This window comes from Heterocephalus glaber, unplaced genomic scaffold (assembly GCF_053883595.1).
Source record: "Heterocephalus glaber isolate CG9 unplaced genomic scaffold, H.glaber_assembly_v1.0 deba00001452, whole genome shotgun sequence".
NCBI classification, from domain to species: Eukaryota; Metazoa; Chordata; class Mammalia; order Rodentia; family Bathyergidae; genus Heterocephalus; species Heterocephalus glaber.
The window spans coordinates 3,171,467-3,188,074 of record NW_028258302.1 but is presented as its reverse complement, the minus strand read 5'-3'; the positions used below and the strand labels follow the sequence as shown (position 1 = coordinate 3,188,074).

Genomic DNA, 16,608 nt, shown 5'->3' with positions numbered 1-16,608 from the left:
TTGCACAGACTGCAGAGCAGGAGCAGAGATGGTCCAGGTTGGGAAGGAGACAGAAGGCTGTGGAGCCCACTAACTAGTTTCTTGGAATCTACCCATTTAGTCATTTTCCTGAGACGCAAACCAGAATATGTCACATCTTTAACTCCTTCAATGAAGATAGGTAAGAACTCGAGGCAAATTGCTTCTGGGAGAGAAAACAGGAACACTGGGGTTCGCGGTGCGAGACTGATTTTTCATGGATACTCTTGTGTAGTGTTGGAGGGGTAACCACATGCATGGATTTATTTACTATTCAAAAACCAAACCCTCTCTTCAAAACTTCCTCCTGCCTTTCATTATCCTCAGAAGAAAGACCATTTCTTGACTTGCTTTATAACCCTCTCCAGTCCATGATCCAGGCAACCTCTCCAGCCCACTATGACTCAGCCACCCTGGACTTCCAATTCACCAGTGTCATGCTTTTCCTTCTGGTTCACCCTTTGTTCCCATCTCTCCCTTCTCCATCTTTGTCAGGAAACTTCAGTCTCGGAGTCAGAGTCACTTTTTTCAGGGCTGACTTCACTGCCTGAATACTGATCCATCAGCTCGGTCAGAACTCCCCTAGGAAATCTCCTCCCCCATTTCAGCAGCAGGCACTTATGAAAGTGTCGGATGCAGTGTAATGAGCGGATCAGTTTGCCTAAGAGGTCAGGGTCCTTTGGGAGCTAGCGCAGTGCACGGCATAGAGTGGATGCTCAGGGAATGTCCGCTGGATGAATCCAGTCTCACAACCCTTGTACATCTCAAGCAGGATTTGTGTGGGTAAGGAGAGGAGACGAGGAGTTGCAGGAGTTGCGCCAAGCAGCCTTCTTAGGCTGCTTTCTTGTAGGCGGGGGCGACACTGTCACAGTATCATGCCTCACGGCTGGCAGCCCGTGGGAGGGAGAACGTCCAGGAAGACCGAAGCTGCTGCAGGAGGAAGAAAAGTCAGGCGGCTAATATGCTTTGCGTGAGTCACAACACGGCCTTCCCCTAAAGAAAGGAAATCGGGACCACCCGCTAGGCCCAAAAGGACAGAGGATGAACCTCCAAGATCTGTCTCGCGGAGGGCGTCCTAAACCTGCGCCTGCGCACTCGAGTCCCACCCCCCCCCCGCGCGCGCGCGCGCGCGCGCCCGGGACCGGACCCGCTCCGCCCCGCCCCGGCCCGGCCCGGCCCTCTGCGTGCGCACCGCCTAAAGCCCGCCTCCCAGAAAGACTGCCGGCGCATGCGGCCGGAGCGGAACACTGGATGCTGGCGGCTCAACGCGTTAGTCGCTGGCCTCGATCTGCAGCTGACGGGAGGATCTGAAGCCAGCCTCGGGTAAGCCGACTCCAGAGATCCCGGAGGAAGCGCTCTCCTGTGCGGGAGTCGGCGGCGCCAGCCGAGCGCAGCATTGACGGCCCCGCCGCCGGTGATGGATGCCACTCCCTACCAATCAGGGGCGAGGTGCCCCGGCGTCCTGCCCAATGGGGTGTGTTTAAGGGGAATGGGGTGGGAGCCCCAGGGCGGCGAGGTGCGGGGCTCCCGCGCGCGGGCCGCGTGGCTGGACGCCGCAGGCAGGGCGAGCCAGCCGCCGTCTGGGGGAGGCTGCGGGGCCAGCGCTACAGTGCCCGCGAGCGGCGGTCAGCCTAGCCTAGCCTGTGGGTCCGAGAGGACAGTGGAGGCGCAGAGTACCCGGCGCTCGGCCATCCCCGGGAAAGCCGCTCCGGTTCCCGCTGTCCTGGCCGCGGCTCCTGGGGCTCGGTCCACCTGGGAGGGGGCGCACAGGTCCGACACTGCCCGCCGCCGTGGGATGGGCCTAGTGGCCTTGGCCCGGGCGAGGAAGGGGCCTGTTTGCTCGACGGCCAGGAGCTGGCTCCGTGGCCCCGCCGCTGTTCCCTCGTTCGCGGCGGCATGAGGATGGGGCGTTCTAGGGAAGTACTCTGCGTTTGCGTGGCGCGTTTACGTCCACACTTACAATTTTGTTAGCAGCCCAGTGACGCGGGCATTACGTAGAGACTCACCCCATTTTACGGCGGTGTGGACCCAGGCTTACTGGGGACTTAAGTGGGGTCTCAGCACACGGGCAGTGGAGCTGGAACTTGATCTCACAACTTCAGCTGCCCCTCTCCCCGTCTACGGTGAAGTTCTCTGATGCGTCTGATTTATGTTGCTTCTGTGCTTAAAAACCTTCCAATGTCTTCTCATCACTTGCAGAATAAAGTTCAGCTGAGCATTTAAGTTTGCACGAATTGACCCCATCCCTACCCTATACCTTCTTCGCTAGTGTTTTCTTGGCGTTTGCCTCTGTTCTCACCTGCCTGTCCGCTCTCCCATGCTTAAAGACCTAAGTTAGGTCATGCAGTTGGTCGTAAGGCCATAAGTCAGGCCTAGAAAGCGGCTAGGGGATCTTCCCTCACCCCGGGGCGTCCCTCACTGCCCTCTGGTGAGACGTTGTATTTATCTTAGTCCTGGCACTGAAAACTTTCTACTCTTTCTGATTTTACGTTTGTAGTCTTCCTATCTGTCCTGCTTCTCACCATCACTGGATTGCTCTTCTATTTTTAAATGTTTTTCTGCCTCAAAATGGGCTGCCAGCACTTGAAGTATGAGCCCAAATCTGGTTTTTTTTGGGGGGGGGGCGGGGTACCGGGGATCAAACTCGGGTCCTTGCCCTTGCGCAGCAGGCGGCGAAACCACTGAGCTAAATCCCCGGTCCAAATCTGATTAATTTTTATGGTCCCTACAAAATGTAAGTGGGGTATTCCATAAATGTGAGTGAAAGAGTCTTCTCAGCCTCTCACAGGATTTCTGTGGCTACTGGAATGTTTATATGCAGACACTGTGGGAGATGCCAGAATCTCCCAGAGAAGGGTCACCTTAGTAAAACGAGCCAGTCAAATGCAAAGGGTTGAAATAAGTTTTTTGTAGAAGTAACCCATTCTATAATCCACTCAGAGTGGCTGAGAAATTTCTAGGAACATATAAAATTTAGTCAGTGTGAGACCAGGATATATAATCTCACCAAAGGATGCCTGGTCAGGATTGCTAAAATGTAGCCACATCTGAAACTCATGTATCAATAAGCAACCATTCAACTTCAAGGTGATAGAGTTTCCCCCAGTTAAAGGGGCTTCAGCCCAGTAAGTTTGAGGAAACTGCATGCTATATATTCCTTTTAGGAGATCACAGTTTATATTAACTTATTAAACTGCCAGTGATCTTTCATTAAAGAAACTGGATGACTGTTTAGTGAGCGTTTCTCTGATTTATCTGTCCATAAAACTCTTGGGAAACCCATATACATTTTGAGGAAACCAAAATTCATGCTTCTGAAGCAGCTGCAGGAGAGACTAGAAAGAACCAGACAGTGTCTTCCCTGCAGTCCTAGGGAGAAGACATTCTGAGCATTCTTATTTCTTGCCTAGTGTGTTCATTCCTTCATTCTGGGGAAGAGTGGGGCCCAGGAATGCCTCAAACCAAATTCTTGGTTCCTTGCACCTTTCTCAACTTGGTTATAATTTGGCTTCACATGGAATGTTTCTAGAGGAGGAAAATGGCTACCTCATGCCAAAGCAAATATTCTCTGTGACTTGGTGATCACGTTTCTCTTTTTGATCACATTTGGGCTTGCCAACAGAATAGTATTTCTGGGCCTCAGAAGCTGAACAGTGATGAATTCTCCCTAGGGAGCCTGTTACCATCTCCTTACTGATTATCGATGCTATTTTCAGCTGCCTCTTGACTCTGCTGTCTTTGAGTCCACCTCACTATCTCTCAAGTCCATTTCTTATACTCCCTGCACGACTATACTATTCTTTGGATTTCATCTCCCCTTTCTGCCTTCTCTGCCCACTGTGTGCTTCAGACTGGCTTATTGTCTGAGGTCCTCCCCCAATATATACAGTCTCTGTTGATGGCATACCTAGGAGAGATTGCTAGCAAGGAACAAGTTGTTATTAAATTACAAAGAGCGCTGTCTGTACTTGAGTTTTAGGTTTAGCTATAATTCCTTTTATATATTCAAGTCCTTTCCTTTTGGCTTGTCTTCCAAAACTTAGGGGAACTGTGTTTTCTCAGTGATACATTGTAGCTTAGCCAAACACATTATTACTTACATGGAGAATTGGAGTGCTTATCCAAGATTGCAAATTTTTTTCCCATATAGGGGAAATAGTGAAACATTTGTCTGGTATCCCAGTGTCTGGCAGTGATATCAGCCAATATTTTAGGCAGAGTGTTCTATCAACCCTTGTAGAACTTTTTTGATTCTCAAGGTTGTTGTCAAAGGTTTAAACAAAATCTTCATTATTGTGTAAGAGTTGTTTTCCTACTCATGTTTGACTAATGCCATTCAATAACCTAAGAAAAGCACCAGTTATGAACTGATTTAAACCTGACAAGGACCTTCTAAACTCATGGGACATGATCAAGAATTCATGTTCATGGCCAGTAATTGGCAAAGCCAGTGTATGAAGAGAGTTTGGCTTGTTGAGATATATTTTAATCTATAATTTTTCTTTCCTTCAGGTCAAAAAGGAAAATGAAGTACATTCTAGTTACTGGTGGTGTTATATCAGGAATTGGAAAAGGAGTCATCGCCAGCAGTGTGGGCACCATACTGAAGTCCTGTGGCTTACATGTGACTTCAATTAAAGTTGACCCCTACATTAACATTGATGCAGGAACATTCTCCCCTTATGAGCATGGTAAGTGATAGTCATTTCTTTCTTCCTTCCCCTCTCTAATTGGGTATGTGAAAGAACATGTTAGCTCTTGGGAATTGTATGGGCATTTTGTAATAACTTCCATTTCCTGCCTTCTAAAATGGTTCTTAGTGTAGCAGAATGATTTTTTTTTTTTCCCTTATCTGGAGAGGCAGAAGTAGAAATCTTAATAGGCAAGTTAATGATTAGAATCTAAAAGTTTCTATAATAGAAATGATCTGTTTGGTAGCAGCTAATGGAAAATTTGTCATTTCTGTTGGAAAAAACATACTTGGTGATGTAATAACTTTCTTCAGAGGAGTATCCTTTTTGAATACTCCTATTTGAGGAGTATCCTTTTTTTTAAAGCAGCATTAGAAGGATTTATTAGAAGTAGATACAGGATGTACTCAAGAGCCAAGTGTGGGTGCTCAGAGAAATGAGGCACAATACAGTTGGAAACAGGATCTTTTATGTGTTTTGGGAGGTGGAATTTGATAATCTATAGTCTTAGAGGGTGGGAGAAGATGGCCCACCCTTAGTGAGCCTGTTTCTATGGGAAATGCCAAAAGGGTGGTCCCTTCATGGGTGAAAGAGAACCATTTTCAAGTAAAAGAGAATGGGCAGACCTTTTTGCAGCTGAAAGGGAGTTGCCCAGGTTTGCTGTTTCGGGAGAAGGCAAAAAGTAAATGAACAGGCTTGTGTTTTGAAGCTGCAGGTTTTCTTTAAAATACAATTTTTTTTTTGGTACCAGGGATTGAACTTGGGACCTTGTGCTTGCAAGGCAGGCACCAGAACCACTGAGCTAAATCCCCAGCCCTTTAAAGTACAGTTTTTAAAATTTTGATTTTCTTGTCTCCTTTCTATCTAACTTTTATTTCTTCTATCCTACCTTGTTTTCCCTTCCTGAGACTTCAGTCCCTTATTCTTAAGGGGTTGCAGAACACTGATGGTCTATGTTCAGTAACTGTTTCAGGCTGAGGAGGAGGAGGATTGATCCTATCTAGCCAGGGACAGAAAGTCTCACCCTAACTGAGCTAATGGAGACATAGGAATATGGGGTTCCATCTTTTGAAGAAACATCATCTTTCTATAGTCTGAAAAAGAAGGCAAGGACATATGAGACATTAGCCCACAGCAACAGTGAATCATGTAACAGACAAGAATCCCAATGCCTAGTATTGTAACCAGAAAAATGAGGACTTTTTTGTCAACAGCATGTTCCAGAGAACCAAGAAGCCAGCCAGTCATTAAAGCTTATGGCAGAGTGACATTGCATTGATTTGTGAACGTAGATCACATAATGCAGAGGGCAGAAGACACCTTTGCAGAATTGTCAGGAATGTATCTGCAACATTCTGTTTTGATAATGGCACATGTTCTTCCTTATGCTACTGTTAGAATATCTAGGTCTATTCAGTTTTGTAGAATGGCTTTGTCTTACTTTTCTCTTGGTGCGACAAAATACCGACACTCAAAGTTAAAGGAGGGAAGGGTTCTTGAGCTCACAGTTTGTAGAGGTTTCAGTCCATAATCAGCTGGCTCCAAGGCAGGGTGGCATGGCAGAGGAGAAGCAGTTCATGGTGGACAGAAGGTAGCAAAGCAACAAGGAATGACCACAGCTCTTTCTGTCCCTTTTATCTTACCCACTCTACTTCGGTTGGTAGCACTCACATCCTTAATCCTAGCGCCCTTGATCACAGCATTGCACCATGAATCAATCCCAGCGTCACACACTCTAGATCCAGCCACCTCTGAAAAAGCGTCACCTATGACTACATGAGGCTTTGGGCGGACATCTAGACACAAGTCAAAACAGATTTTTCTGATCATTTTTACTTCTGAATTTAATAATGAAATACCCTCTGCGGTGTTGTTTAGAGTAAGTGATTCAATGTGCCCCATTACATCTCAAGTCCTATTTGGGGAACAAAGATAGCACCCAGATGATCAGACCAGTGAAAAACTGATCTTGGTCCATCGATTGCTCAAGACTAGGAGGTTTAGCCCAGTACCCTTGGACCCATGGACATCCTAAGGTACATCTTCTAATCCACCCTGGAGGCAACCAAGGCCACAGGTTTCTACCACAGAGCCACTGGGTAACCTTTGGGTCTGGCCATGTTTTTTTTTTGGTGCTGGCGATCGAACTCGGGACCTTGTGCTTGCGAGGCAGGCGGCGGAACCACTGAGCTAAATACCCGGCCCCTGGGACTGGCCATTTTATTCCAGCTCTTATCATCCAGTCAGTAGCAACAAGTCAGTATCTCTTAACACAGTAGTGTGAATACAGCTATGGGTAGGAATCAACCCCATATTAACATAGGAGGAAAAAATTAACTCCCGACCTGCTAGATGTCAGACAGGCTGAGTTCATGTTCCTCAAGGTTGAAGAATGAATTCTAAGGAACAACAGAGGTTAAGAGTAGGAAAATTTATTGGGGACTAAGAATGGAGAATAGGAATAGCTCCTGAGAGACAGGAGAGGTCCAGAATGGGTTGCCAACAAGCCCACTTCTCTGAGAAAGTTTTATAGAGCAAAATCACAAGGTGGGTACAACATGGGTCAAAACTGTAATTAATCAGTAAGGTTACAAGTATAGCCACTTGGCTAATATTGATCTAATAGTAGCAAGGACATTTGAATGACATCATTAACCTTGGTTGAAAATTTATAGTCTTAATCTTGTCTCTAGTCTTAGTAGTCATAGTCTTAGTGGGTAGGAGAGGAGGGCCATCCCACACCTAATGAGGCACTGTATGCTTATTCTTTGTAGCCCCAGTCTTCAGAAATTGCATGGGTGGATAGAATTTGTAAGGACATAGATTTTGGCCAGTATAAGAAAGAGTTTCGCAATAGCAAATGCCCTCTGAGAGCAGGGTGACCAGACTGAAAGCTGCGAGTTGCCTTTGGTGGAGATGTTTAAACAGAGGCCAAGGACCACTTTGTAGGGATTTAAGCAATAGGTAAATGCTGGATTTGGAGGATCTGTAAGCTTGAGGTTCTGTTTTGCTAATGGCAGTTTGGATAACATACATATATATGTATATATATATATACATACATATCTTTTGAGGTGAGTGAAAAGTCTAAACTATTGGACTTTGTTGCTGTTGTGTTCCTATCGACCACGTGATAAATTCATCGTGTTTGAGTTGCCTCAGATTTATCGCTTTAAATCGCAGGAAATGTACTGTTAACACATACCTTGAAGTTTTAAAGTTTTGTATTTTTACTCCTGTCTAACAGTGAGGTAAAAAAATCTATAAAGCTGACTCTGTCATTGCACAGAAAACTTCATGTAATGATTAGCATCAGAAGATCCATATACTAGAGGGGATATGTATCTGTAGACTCACAGCTTTCAGAATCTGGTTACCCTGCTCTCTGTGGGCATTTGCCATTACAAATTCTTTCTTGTACTGGCCCACATCTACACCCTTACAAGTTTTTTCCACCCCTGCAATTTCTGAAGCTATAGATATATATGGTAAGAAGGGGGTGGGATAGAGATAGGTATTTTTTGGTGGTACTGGTATCATACCCATGGTCTTGTACTTGCTACCCAAGAGAGCTCTAGCACTGAGCTCCATCCCCAGCCCCTGCAGGGGTGTCTAGTATGAAGTTCTTGAGCAGAGGATGCATTGTCTCTGAGGGGGGAAATACAACACTTTTTCTTCTCCTGCTTTTGAGCTTGACTTATTGTGACATAGGTATGACTCATTCTCAGCAGAATTTGTAAAATGAGGTTGCAAGGAATGAATATGAAACAAAAAAAAAATGAGAGGAACTCAGGCAGTTTTTCTACTTTGTTTGGAACTAAAGAGTAGCCCAGAGGCTGATTTTTATAATAAACACAACTTTTCGTATGTGTATGTCATAGACATGTTGAATAGGATCATACTTTCATCATCGTTTAAAGCTTATTCTACACAGGTAGGAAGCTTCTGTGTGTTCTTTCTTTCTTTCTTTCTTTCTTTCTTTCTTTCTTTCTTTCTTTCTTCTTTGTGTTCTTTTTCTATAGGGAGAAATAGTTACCCTATTACTTATCATAAGTGCCCTTTTCTGACAGCCTTTGGGATGGCATTGCCTTCCATGCATGCTGTTTTATCTCTTCCCAGAGACAGCATTTTTGTTGGCAGAGGGAAGTATGAAGTTAACTTTTATTTTATTTATTTACTTACCCCCCCATTAAGTTTATTGGTACATTTTAGGTATAAAATACATTTACATTCATCATTGGGATCTTGTACCATTACATGAGTATCTTGGTTCTTATTTTTTTTCCCCTGCCCTCCCTTCACCCCCTCCACCCTTTCCTATTTGCGAAGATTTTGTTTCCATTTTTTTCCTTTTCTCATATTTTTTCTTTTTCCTTCTTTCCTTTCCCCTACCCCTCCCACTTCCCCAGCTCCTTTAGACTTTTACTTCCTATTACACAATATCAATTATACATTTTTTAAATTAAAATATCAAGACCTAGGAGACATTACCACAGATTTTACAGAATTTAAAAGGATATAGAAAGCATATTTCAGAAATCGTTTTTGAAATAAATTTGACAACTTCTAAGAAGTACCTTGGAAGACAAATTAATGAAACTAACTCTGGAGGAAATATAAAATTTTAATAGCCTCTATTAAAGAAAGTATATTTCTAGCTTGAAAACCTACTATATGACAACAACAAGCTTGTATACATTTTAACTGATAAATTATATCAAACATTTAAAGCAGAAAAAAGAAGGAACACTTCTCCTCTCATTTTAGGAACTCAACATTGTGCTAATCCTAAAACTGGGTAAAGATAATAGAAGAAAAAAGTACGAGCATAGATAGAAATTTGTTTAACAAAACAAACTATTAGAAGTCAGATCTGGCAGTATGTAGAAAGTGGCTTTATTATAGGGATGCCAGTGTTAGTTCAGCATTGGAAGATCCACCCCCCAAAATGATCATTTTAACAGAGGAAAGGAAAAAGCCATGTGATCCTGTCAGTAGTTGCAGAAAAAATATTAGACTACATTCTACAGCTGTTCATGGTAAAAGCTATCAGGAGACTAGAAATAGAACAGAACCTTCTCAACAGATAAGCCATGTACTCCATACTTCCAGAAAAAACACCTTATATGAATGGAAAAGATACAATGCTTTCTCCTTAAGGTGGGGAACAAGGGCAGATATGCTTACTCTTAATCTGTCCATTAAACTTTGAAACGTAGGCCCAAACCAAAATAGTTTGGCAATAAAATGACATAATTAGGATAGGATTGGCAAGGTAGAAGCAAAATCTTTATATGTAGATGAAATGATCATCTACAAAGAAAATACCAAGAAATCTCGAGGAGCCCCTAGAACTTGTATTTGGATTTAGCAGGATTAGAAAACACAAGGTATATATAAAAATTCAGGTCTATGTATACTTGCTATAAATGAAGAATTGGATATTGAAATTTAAAAGTTATGTAGGAGTACAAAGAACCTAGAAAAGTAAATTTTAGAAAAAAAGAAAAAAAAACCCAGTGTTGGAAGACATTTAGTACCTAATTTTAAGACTTCTTCTAAAGCTACAGTAATCAAGGCAGTGTTGGTGTAAGAAAAGACATATAGATCATTGGAATGAAACAGAGAATCTAGAAATAGAACCACACATATATGGTCCACTGAGTTTTGAAAGATTATTTAACATTAACATTTTATAGACTATAAACTCAATTCAAGAGCCGAGGAAAAGATAGTGTTTTCAGCAAATGGCACTAGAACACCTGGTATCCGTATATAAAAAATTAACCTCAACCCTTTATTTCCATACATAAAAATAACTTGAAAGGATCTATGAACCTAAATATGAAAGCCTAAAAGTATAAAACTTTAAGAAGAAATTATAAGGGAAAATGTTTATGAATTTAGGGTAGGCAAGAACTTCCTAGGATACAAAAAACATGATATATAAAATTTAAAAATTGATAAATGAGATTCCATCAAAATTTAGAACTTCAAATGACATCATTAAAATGAAAAGTAGTCCTTAAACAGACCATGTTTACAATGCATATAACCTATGACCAGAATATATAAAGAACTCTTACAGCTCATTAATAGACAACCCAATTAAGAAGTAGACACAAGAAGATGATAAATAGCCAGTACAGCACAAGGAAAGGTGTGCAACTCTAGAATCAGAAAAATACTAATGAGTACAATAACAAGATTGAATTATACACTCATTAGGGAGATGAAGTTAAAAGTTTTAAAACCCTTGTCATGACTTTTTCTTTTTGTTGGATTCTTCCCCTTTGTGTTTAATTTGTCACGCCCAACGGATTCATTCTGCTGGGCTTCCTGGGGTTTTGATCCTCGCTGTCTTTTCCTAGGATATTGTCTAAAATTTTTTGGAGTGCTGGTTTGATATTCATTAAGTTCCTGAGGTGCTCTTTATCATGAAAGTATCTTATTTCTCCATCAATTTTGAAAGATAGTTTTGCAGGGTACATCAATCTGGGTTGGAGGCTGTTTTCCTTTAGGGCTTGAAATACATCACTCCAAGCTCTTCTTGCCTTGAGGGTTTGCATTGAGAAGTCTGCTGTGATTCTGATGGGCTTTCCTTTGTTTCTTTTCTCTCACTGCTTGTAGAATTTTGTTCTTCTGTTGGATTTCTGGAATCCTAACTATTATATGCCTATGTGTAGATTTTTTTTGATCAAGGCTAGCTGGAATCCTATATGCCTCCCTTATCTGTATGTCAAGTTCTTTTCCCCTGCTTGGAAAGTTTTCTGCCATCACTTCTGTGAACAGTTTTTTATGTCATCTGCACTCTCTCTTTCTTCATTGACTCCAGTCAGTCTTATGTTATTCTTCTTTGCATCGTCTAGTAGCTGCTGGATTGATTTCTCATGTTCCCTTACAATTTTAAAGCAATTTTTCTTTTCCTGGTCACTAATTGCAATCTTATCTTCTATATCTGAAATTCTGTCCTCACATTGGTTCATTCTGCTGCGTAGACTTTCGATGGAGTTTTTAATCTCCTAGAAATCTGTTTGCATCTGTTTTGTGGATTCCATTTGTTTCCTGTGCTGGGATTCCATCATGTTCCTCAGATCCTCTATTTTTTTTATCTGTGTTCTCTCTAGATTTATTAATCATGTCTTGCACTATGAGTACAATCTTTGCTGTTCTCTGAGAAATTATTTCTGATTTCATTCTTCCCAGATCCTCTTTTGTTGCCAGTTCAGGGAGTCCAGGTGGTTGAGTATCAGATTGTTCCATCTCATTTCCCTTTGGGGTTGCTGTAGGTGATCTGGAAGTCTGTTTTTGAGGCTTGTTTATGTGTCTTCTCATTTCCACGGGGTGGGGTTGGGGTGCTTCTGTCACCCGCGCAGCTCACTTCCTGTGTCCTAGGATCGTGGAATGGCGGCGGGGAGCCTCCTCCCAGGTGCTGGGACTGGCTCACGTCCTCTGTCCTAGGATCTTGGAATGGCGATGGGGGAGCCTTCTCCCAGGCACTGGGACTGGCTCACCTTCTCTCTGAAGGTACCTTTTAGAGAGTGGTTGGTAATTTTTCTTTGTGTGTCATATTTAGCTTTCCAGAAATAGATTTCTGTGCTTCTGTCAGGCTAATGCAGACCTTATTGTGTTCCAAGTGTTTGTATTTCAGGAGTCAAGTTATATTATGGTAAATGTAGTCTTCACTTAGCTAAACATCATCACTCTTCACTGCAGGTGAAGTGTTTGTTCTGGATGATGGTGGGGAAGTTGACCTTGACCTGGGGAACTATGAGCGGTTCCTTGACATCCGCCTCACCAAGGACAACAATCTCACCACTGGGAAGATCTACCAGCACGTCATTAACAAGGAACGAAAAGGAGATTACTTGGGGAAAACTGTCCAGGGTAAGACTGGATTTACCTTTAAGATTCTTAACTTCTTTTGGGTTAAAAATGTACTTTTTATGTGATTGCATCATTTTGTCAAAAGTATTATTACTGAAACATGCCTTCAGTTGAAAATTCTGAATTGTTTGGCCATTTACTTGAAAAATCATTTGAAGAAGCCACTGCTACACCATGAATGGCATTGAAGCTTGTTAGTCCAGGCAAGGCAGCATGGTTTGAGTCCAGAGAGCTGCTGGTTTTGCACAATAATGAATGTGAAGTGACAGTGGCAACTAGATTAGGGCATCGAACCAAGGTGGTGTGGATACTATGCATCTAGGACTATAAATAAACAGAGATAAGGAAGGAAATGTGTGCATTTTCAGGCTTTTCATCAGTGTCACATGGACCAGGGAGTGTCTAAAGAGAGTTCCTGAGTTCTCCCACGTTTTCCTGAGCACAGCTTCGCTTTTAGCTATTTGCTGTTTTGGAGTTTTGTAGAACTGCTTATTTGAGATCAGTGTTCTGTTACTTTAAAAAGGTAGGGTTGGAAAAACAATGATCTAATGGAATGGTGCTAGCCCAAAGTGCTTTCCTCTGAGTTATGAGAGTAGGTGTGCTTTTGGCCTGAGAGCTGAGTGTCACACTGACAGCTGGGTCTGGCCTAGGATGAGTGTTGTTACTGAGTAGCTCCTTCTAAAAGTGGCTCACTGGGCCGGGGATTTAGCTTAGTGGTTCGCTGCCTGCCTAGCAAGCTCAAGGTCCCGAGTTTGATCCCAGCACCAAAACAAAAAACAAACAGTGGCACACCAATTAAATGTTAGGGATTATCCATTACCTTGCTGTAAATCTATGGCTGGCTTGGTGGGATTAATTAACATGGATCTGGGCTCTGTCTGCCTAGTTTGTCTACCAGTGACAGCAGAGACACACCTTGAATTGGACATTTTTTTTTTCTTATTCTTTTCTTGTTTTTATATGAGTGTGAACATTGTTTCTAGCTTTTTGTTGTTGTTGTTGTTATTTTGCCATTCAAAGGCTTTGCCATTAGTCCAATATTAGGTAGCCAGATCCTACAAAAGCTAGCCATCCCCAGGAGAGAATGAAGCTGTTGCTTGGTGGCAGGAGGCCCAAGATCACAGATAGCTTGGATCCAGTCCCTGGACAACTGTCATTCCTCAGGTGTAAGAATATATCCCAGATACAGAACGTTTTGGAGGGATACTGGGCCTTTTCTTTGGAGACTATATTCCTTAGCTAGAAAGTTGAGAGTCTGTACAATTTATAGCTAGATAATTTCTGAGTTGGGCTACAAACTGGAATATCATGTACATACTGTAGGATTGTTACTTGTTTAAGCTCTAAGTTCCTAACGTCTTCCTCTAGTGCCTGAGCATAAAGGTCTCAACCCTTGTGGGAGAACTGTCCAGGTATATTGCTGCTTTTCTCTTGAAAAGGTAGTTTCCCATTCAAAAGCAAACAAATTGAGAGTCTGAATGTAGGGGATGGAGGAAAATACATCTTTTTTTTTTTCTTCATCTTTTAAATCTTAAGACTGAGAACCAATTAGTGTCCCTTGGAATTTGGGAGAGAAGATTGGAATGATAGCCTTGTTAGTGAGACGGAGGTCATATACCATCTGATATTCTCCTGAGGGCTTTACTACAGGGAGAATGGGAGTATTACAAGGGGTCTGGCAAGGCTTCAGAAGGCCATATTTGAGGAACTTGTCTATGAGAGGCTGGAGGCCTTTATGTGCCTCTTCCTTGATTAGATACTGCTTTTGGTTAGGAAATCGGCTTTGGGGGTTGGGTTTGAGACACGGTCTCACTATGTAGTTCAGGCTGGCCTTAAACTCGCAGGAATCTTCCTGCCTCAGCTTCCCTAGTGCAGGGATTGCAGGCATGTGCCACCACACGTGTCTCGGTGTTTTTAGTCTTGTAGCTACTGGAATAGCAGAATTTGCCCTACCAGGTATTCCATTGTACCATGCAGTAGTATCTACTTGTTGGCTAATTTGGTCACGGAGATCGGGTATAGTCTTGACAAGTAAAATTTATTTTGGCCTTAGCTGGAATTTGAGAATTGCCCCCAGTTTAGCTAGTAAATCTCTTCCTAACAAGGGAACAGGACAGTGTGGGACAATTAGAAATTCCTGGTTGGAATATCTGAGGCTGATTGACAGATGAAATGATGTCCCGTTGGTGCCTCTCTCTCCCTGGAAGATGGATCTATCTATATTAGTATACTTGGGAAGGCCTCTGCCAATTGGTTATGAAACAAAGCTGGATTTTCTTCTGCACCTTGTAAGGTCCCACTCACTTTATCATAATTAACAGACTTTTTAATGCTAGACATCATCTTTAGTACCTCCTGAGTATTATAGTCCCAGTTTGGCTTTGTTTGAGGGAGAATAGCTTCTCCAGGGTGGTTTCCTTTACTTTTCAAGGCATACTGCTCATTTGCATAGTTTCTAGCCTCTTCTAGGATTCTTTTTCATCTGGGGTACAGCAAGTGGCTAAGATGTATTGGACATCTCACCATGATAAATCAAAAGCAAGGGCCAAAGTTTGAAACCCACCTGCAAATATACTAGAACCTTCTGATGGTTGGCCTAATCATTCCTTGAACTGTTGGACATCTGCAGCTGAAAAAGGAGCTTGTACTCGAGTATTCCCCCTAGTCCTGAGACTTAGGGGCAGAATAAGTTGTGAATTAGGGTAGTAAGAAGCACCACTTCGGGTTCTACCTGAGAGGCTTAAAGCTGTGTGAGAAGCATAAGAGGTCTGAGAATCACTGGGTTCCCCTGGGGCACTAGGCTCTAGTGGAGTCCCTGAGTCACCTGGAGGGGATGGCCTTGATTTATTGGCCTGGGGGCTGTATGGAGGAGGTGGAGGACAGACAGATCAGAGATACCCTTAGTTCCCAAGGGACAAAAGGGGATCTCAGGACAGGGTTATCCAGAATATCTTTTTCCTCCCTGGGGGTCACTCCGAACACCATAGCTCCTGAGCATTCCCTTTGATAAAGAGTCACAAAAGCCTGAACATAAGACATTTCATTCTTCTTTGCATGTTTTAAGCAAAAACACTGTAACTGGAGAATAGTTTTATAATTTAAAGTAGCATCCCCTGCCCATCTCTCTCCATCTCCCAGTTCATGTTGGACGCAAATCATATTGCAATAGTAGACATGCTGCTCCTATTCTAGATTGTCAGGATCAAACCTTTTCCACTCATCGGGAATATGGCCTTGTGGTGAAGTCAGTGAAATCCACATGGTTTCGAGATCCAGTAGCTTTCCCAACTGCTTGTCTTGGGACCTATAGAGAGAAGGAGACAACTAGGCCTACAGTCCTGAAGGAGGCATCCTGTGCATAAGGAGACCCGAAGCCCACAAAGTGCCCTTGTGAGACTTTACAAAACCCAGATAGACATTTCTATCAGAGAACCTTAGAGTGATGCTGGCATCATTAAGCACAGAAGAAAGCCCCAGGGGGCTTTTGTCTCCATATTTGGACCCATTATCTCATTAGGGAGAAGGGGGCTGGGCCATCTCTTGGCTTTGCCAAGTCCAAACTCTGAAGTAAGGGTGGAACTTTCCCAAGCAAAGTTCCTTTAGCCATCTACTTGAACCCTTTGATGGCTCAGCTGGTATTTTGAGTCCCTTGATGATTGTACTTAACCAGAAACCATGTGAGAAAACATCTCCCACATTTATTCTGACAGAAAAAGTAGTAAGAGTTGGGATGGCTGTTTTCATATACTTACAGTCACTTTAGTTAAGTTTTTAAATGTTAATTTTTTTTTGTTCATGCATGGTCCTTAACTGAGCTGCATTTAACAGGGAAGTACAAAAGCCAGGTGACGATGCTCTCAGGCAGCCTCTTGGAGTGGCTGAGGCACTAGGTTTTGGCCAAAAGCCTTGAATGTTTTAAAATGGATTTTTTTTTCTTGGATTTCCATTTCTACCCTCTAGCCACAGTAAGATGGTGGTGTCCTGCTGGGATGGGACCTGGCCACTCTGGTGT

At 42.9% G+C, this 16,608-nt stretch overlaps 1 protein-coding gene across 3 annotated transcripts in view; it reads left to right on the top strand.

The window, feature by feature from the left end:
- The first annotated feature begins 1,177 nt into the window (after positions 1-1,177).
- Positions 1,178-16,608, top strand: part of Ctps1 (CTP synthase 1) — a 45,095-nt gene continuing 29,664 nt past the window's right edge. For 2 of the 3 annotated variants that reach the window (XM_021249913.2, XM_004871792.3), the window contains exons 1-3: positions 1,178-1,341; positions 4,531-4,709; positions 12,426-12,596. In XM_021249913.2, coding sequence (XP_021105572.1) covers positions 1,247-1,341; positions 4,531-4,709; positions 12,426-12,596 — 445 coding nt within the window. In that variant the 5' untranslated portion in view covers positions 1,178-1,246. Of the gene's footprint in view, positions 1,493-4,530; positions 4,710-12,425; positions 12,597-16,608 lie in introns of all 3 variants that reach the window. The other variant, XM_021249915.2, reaches the window with a different exon arrangement.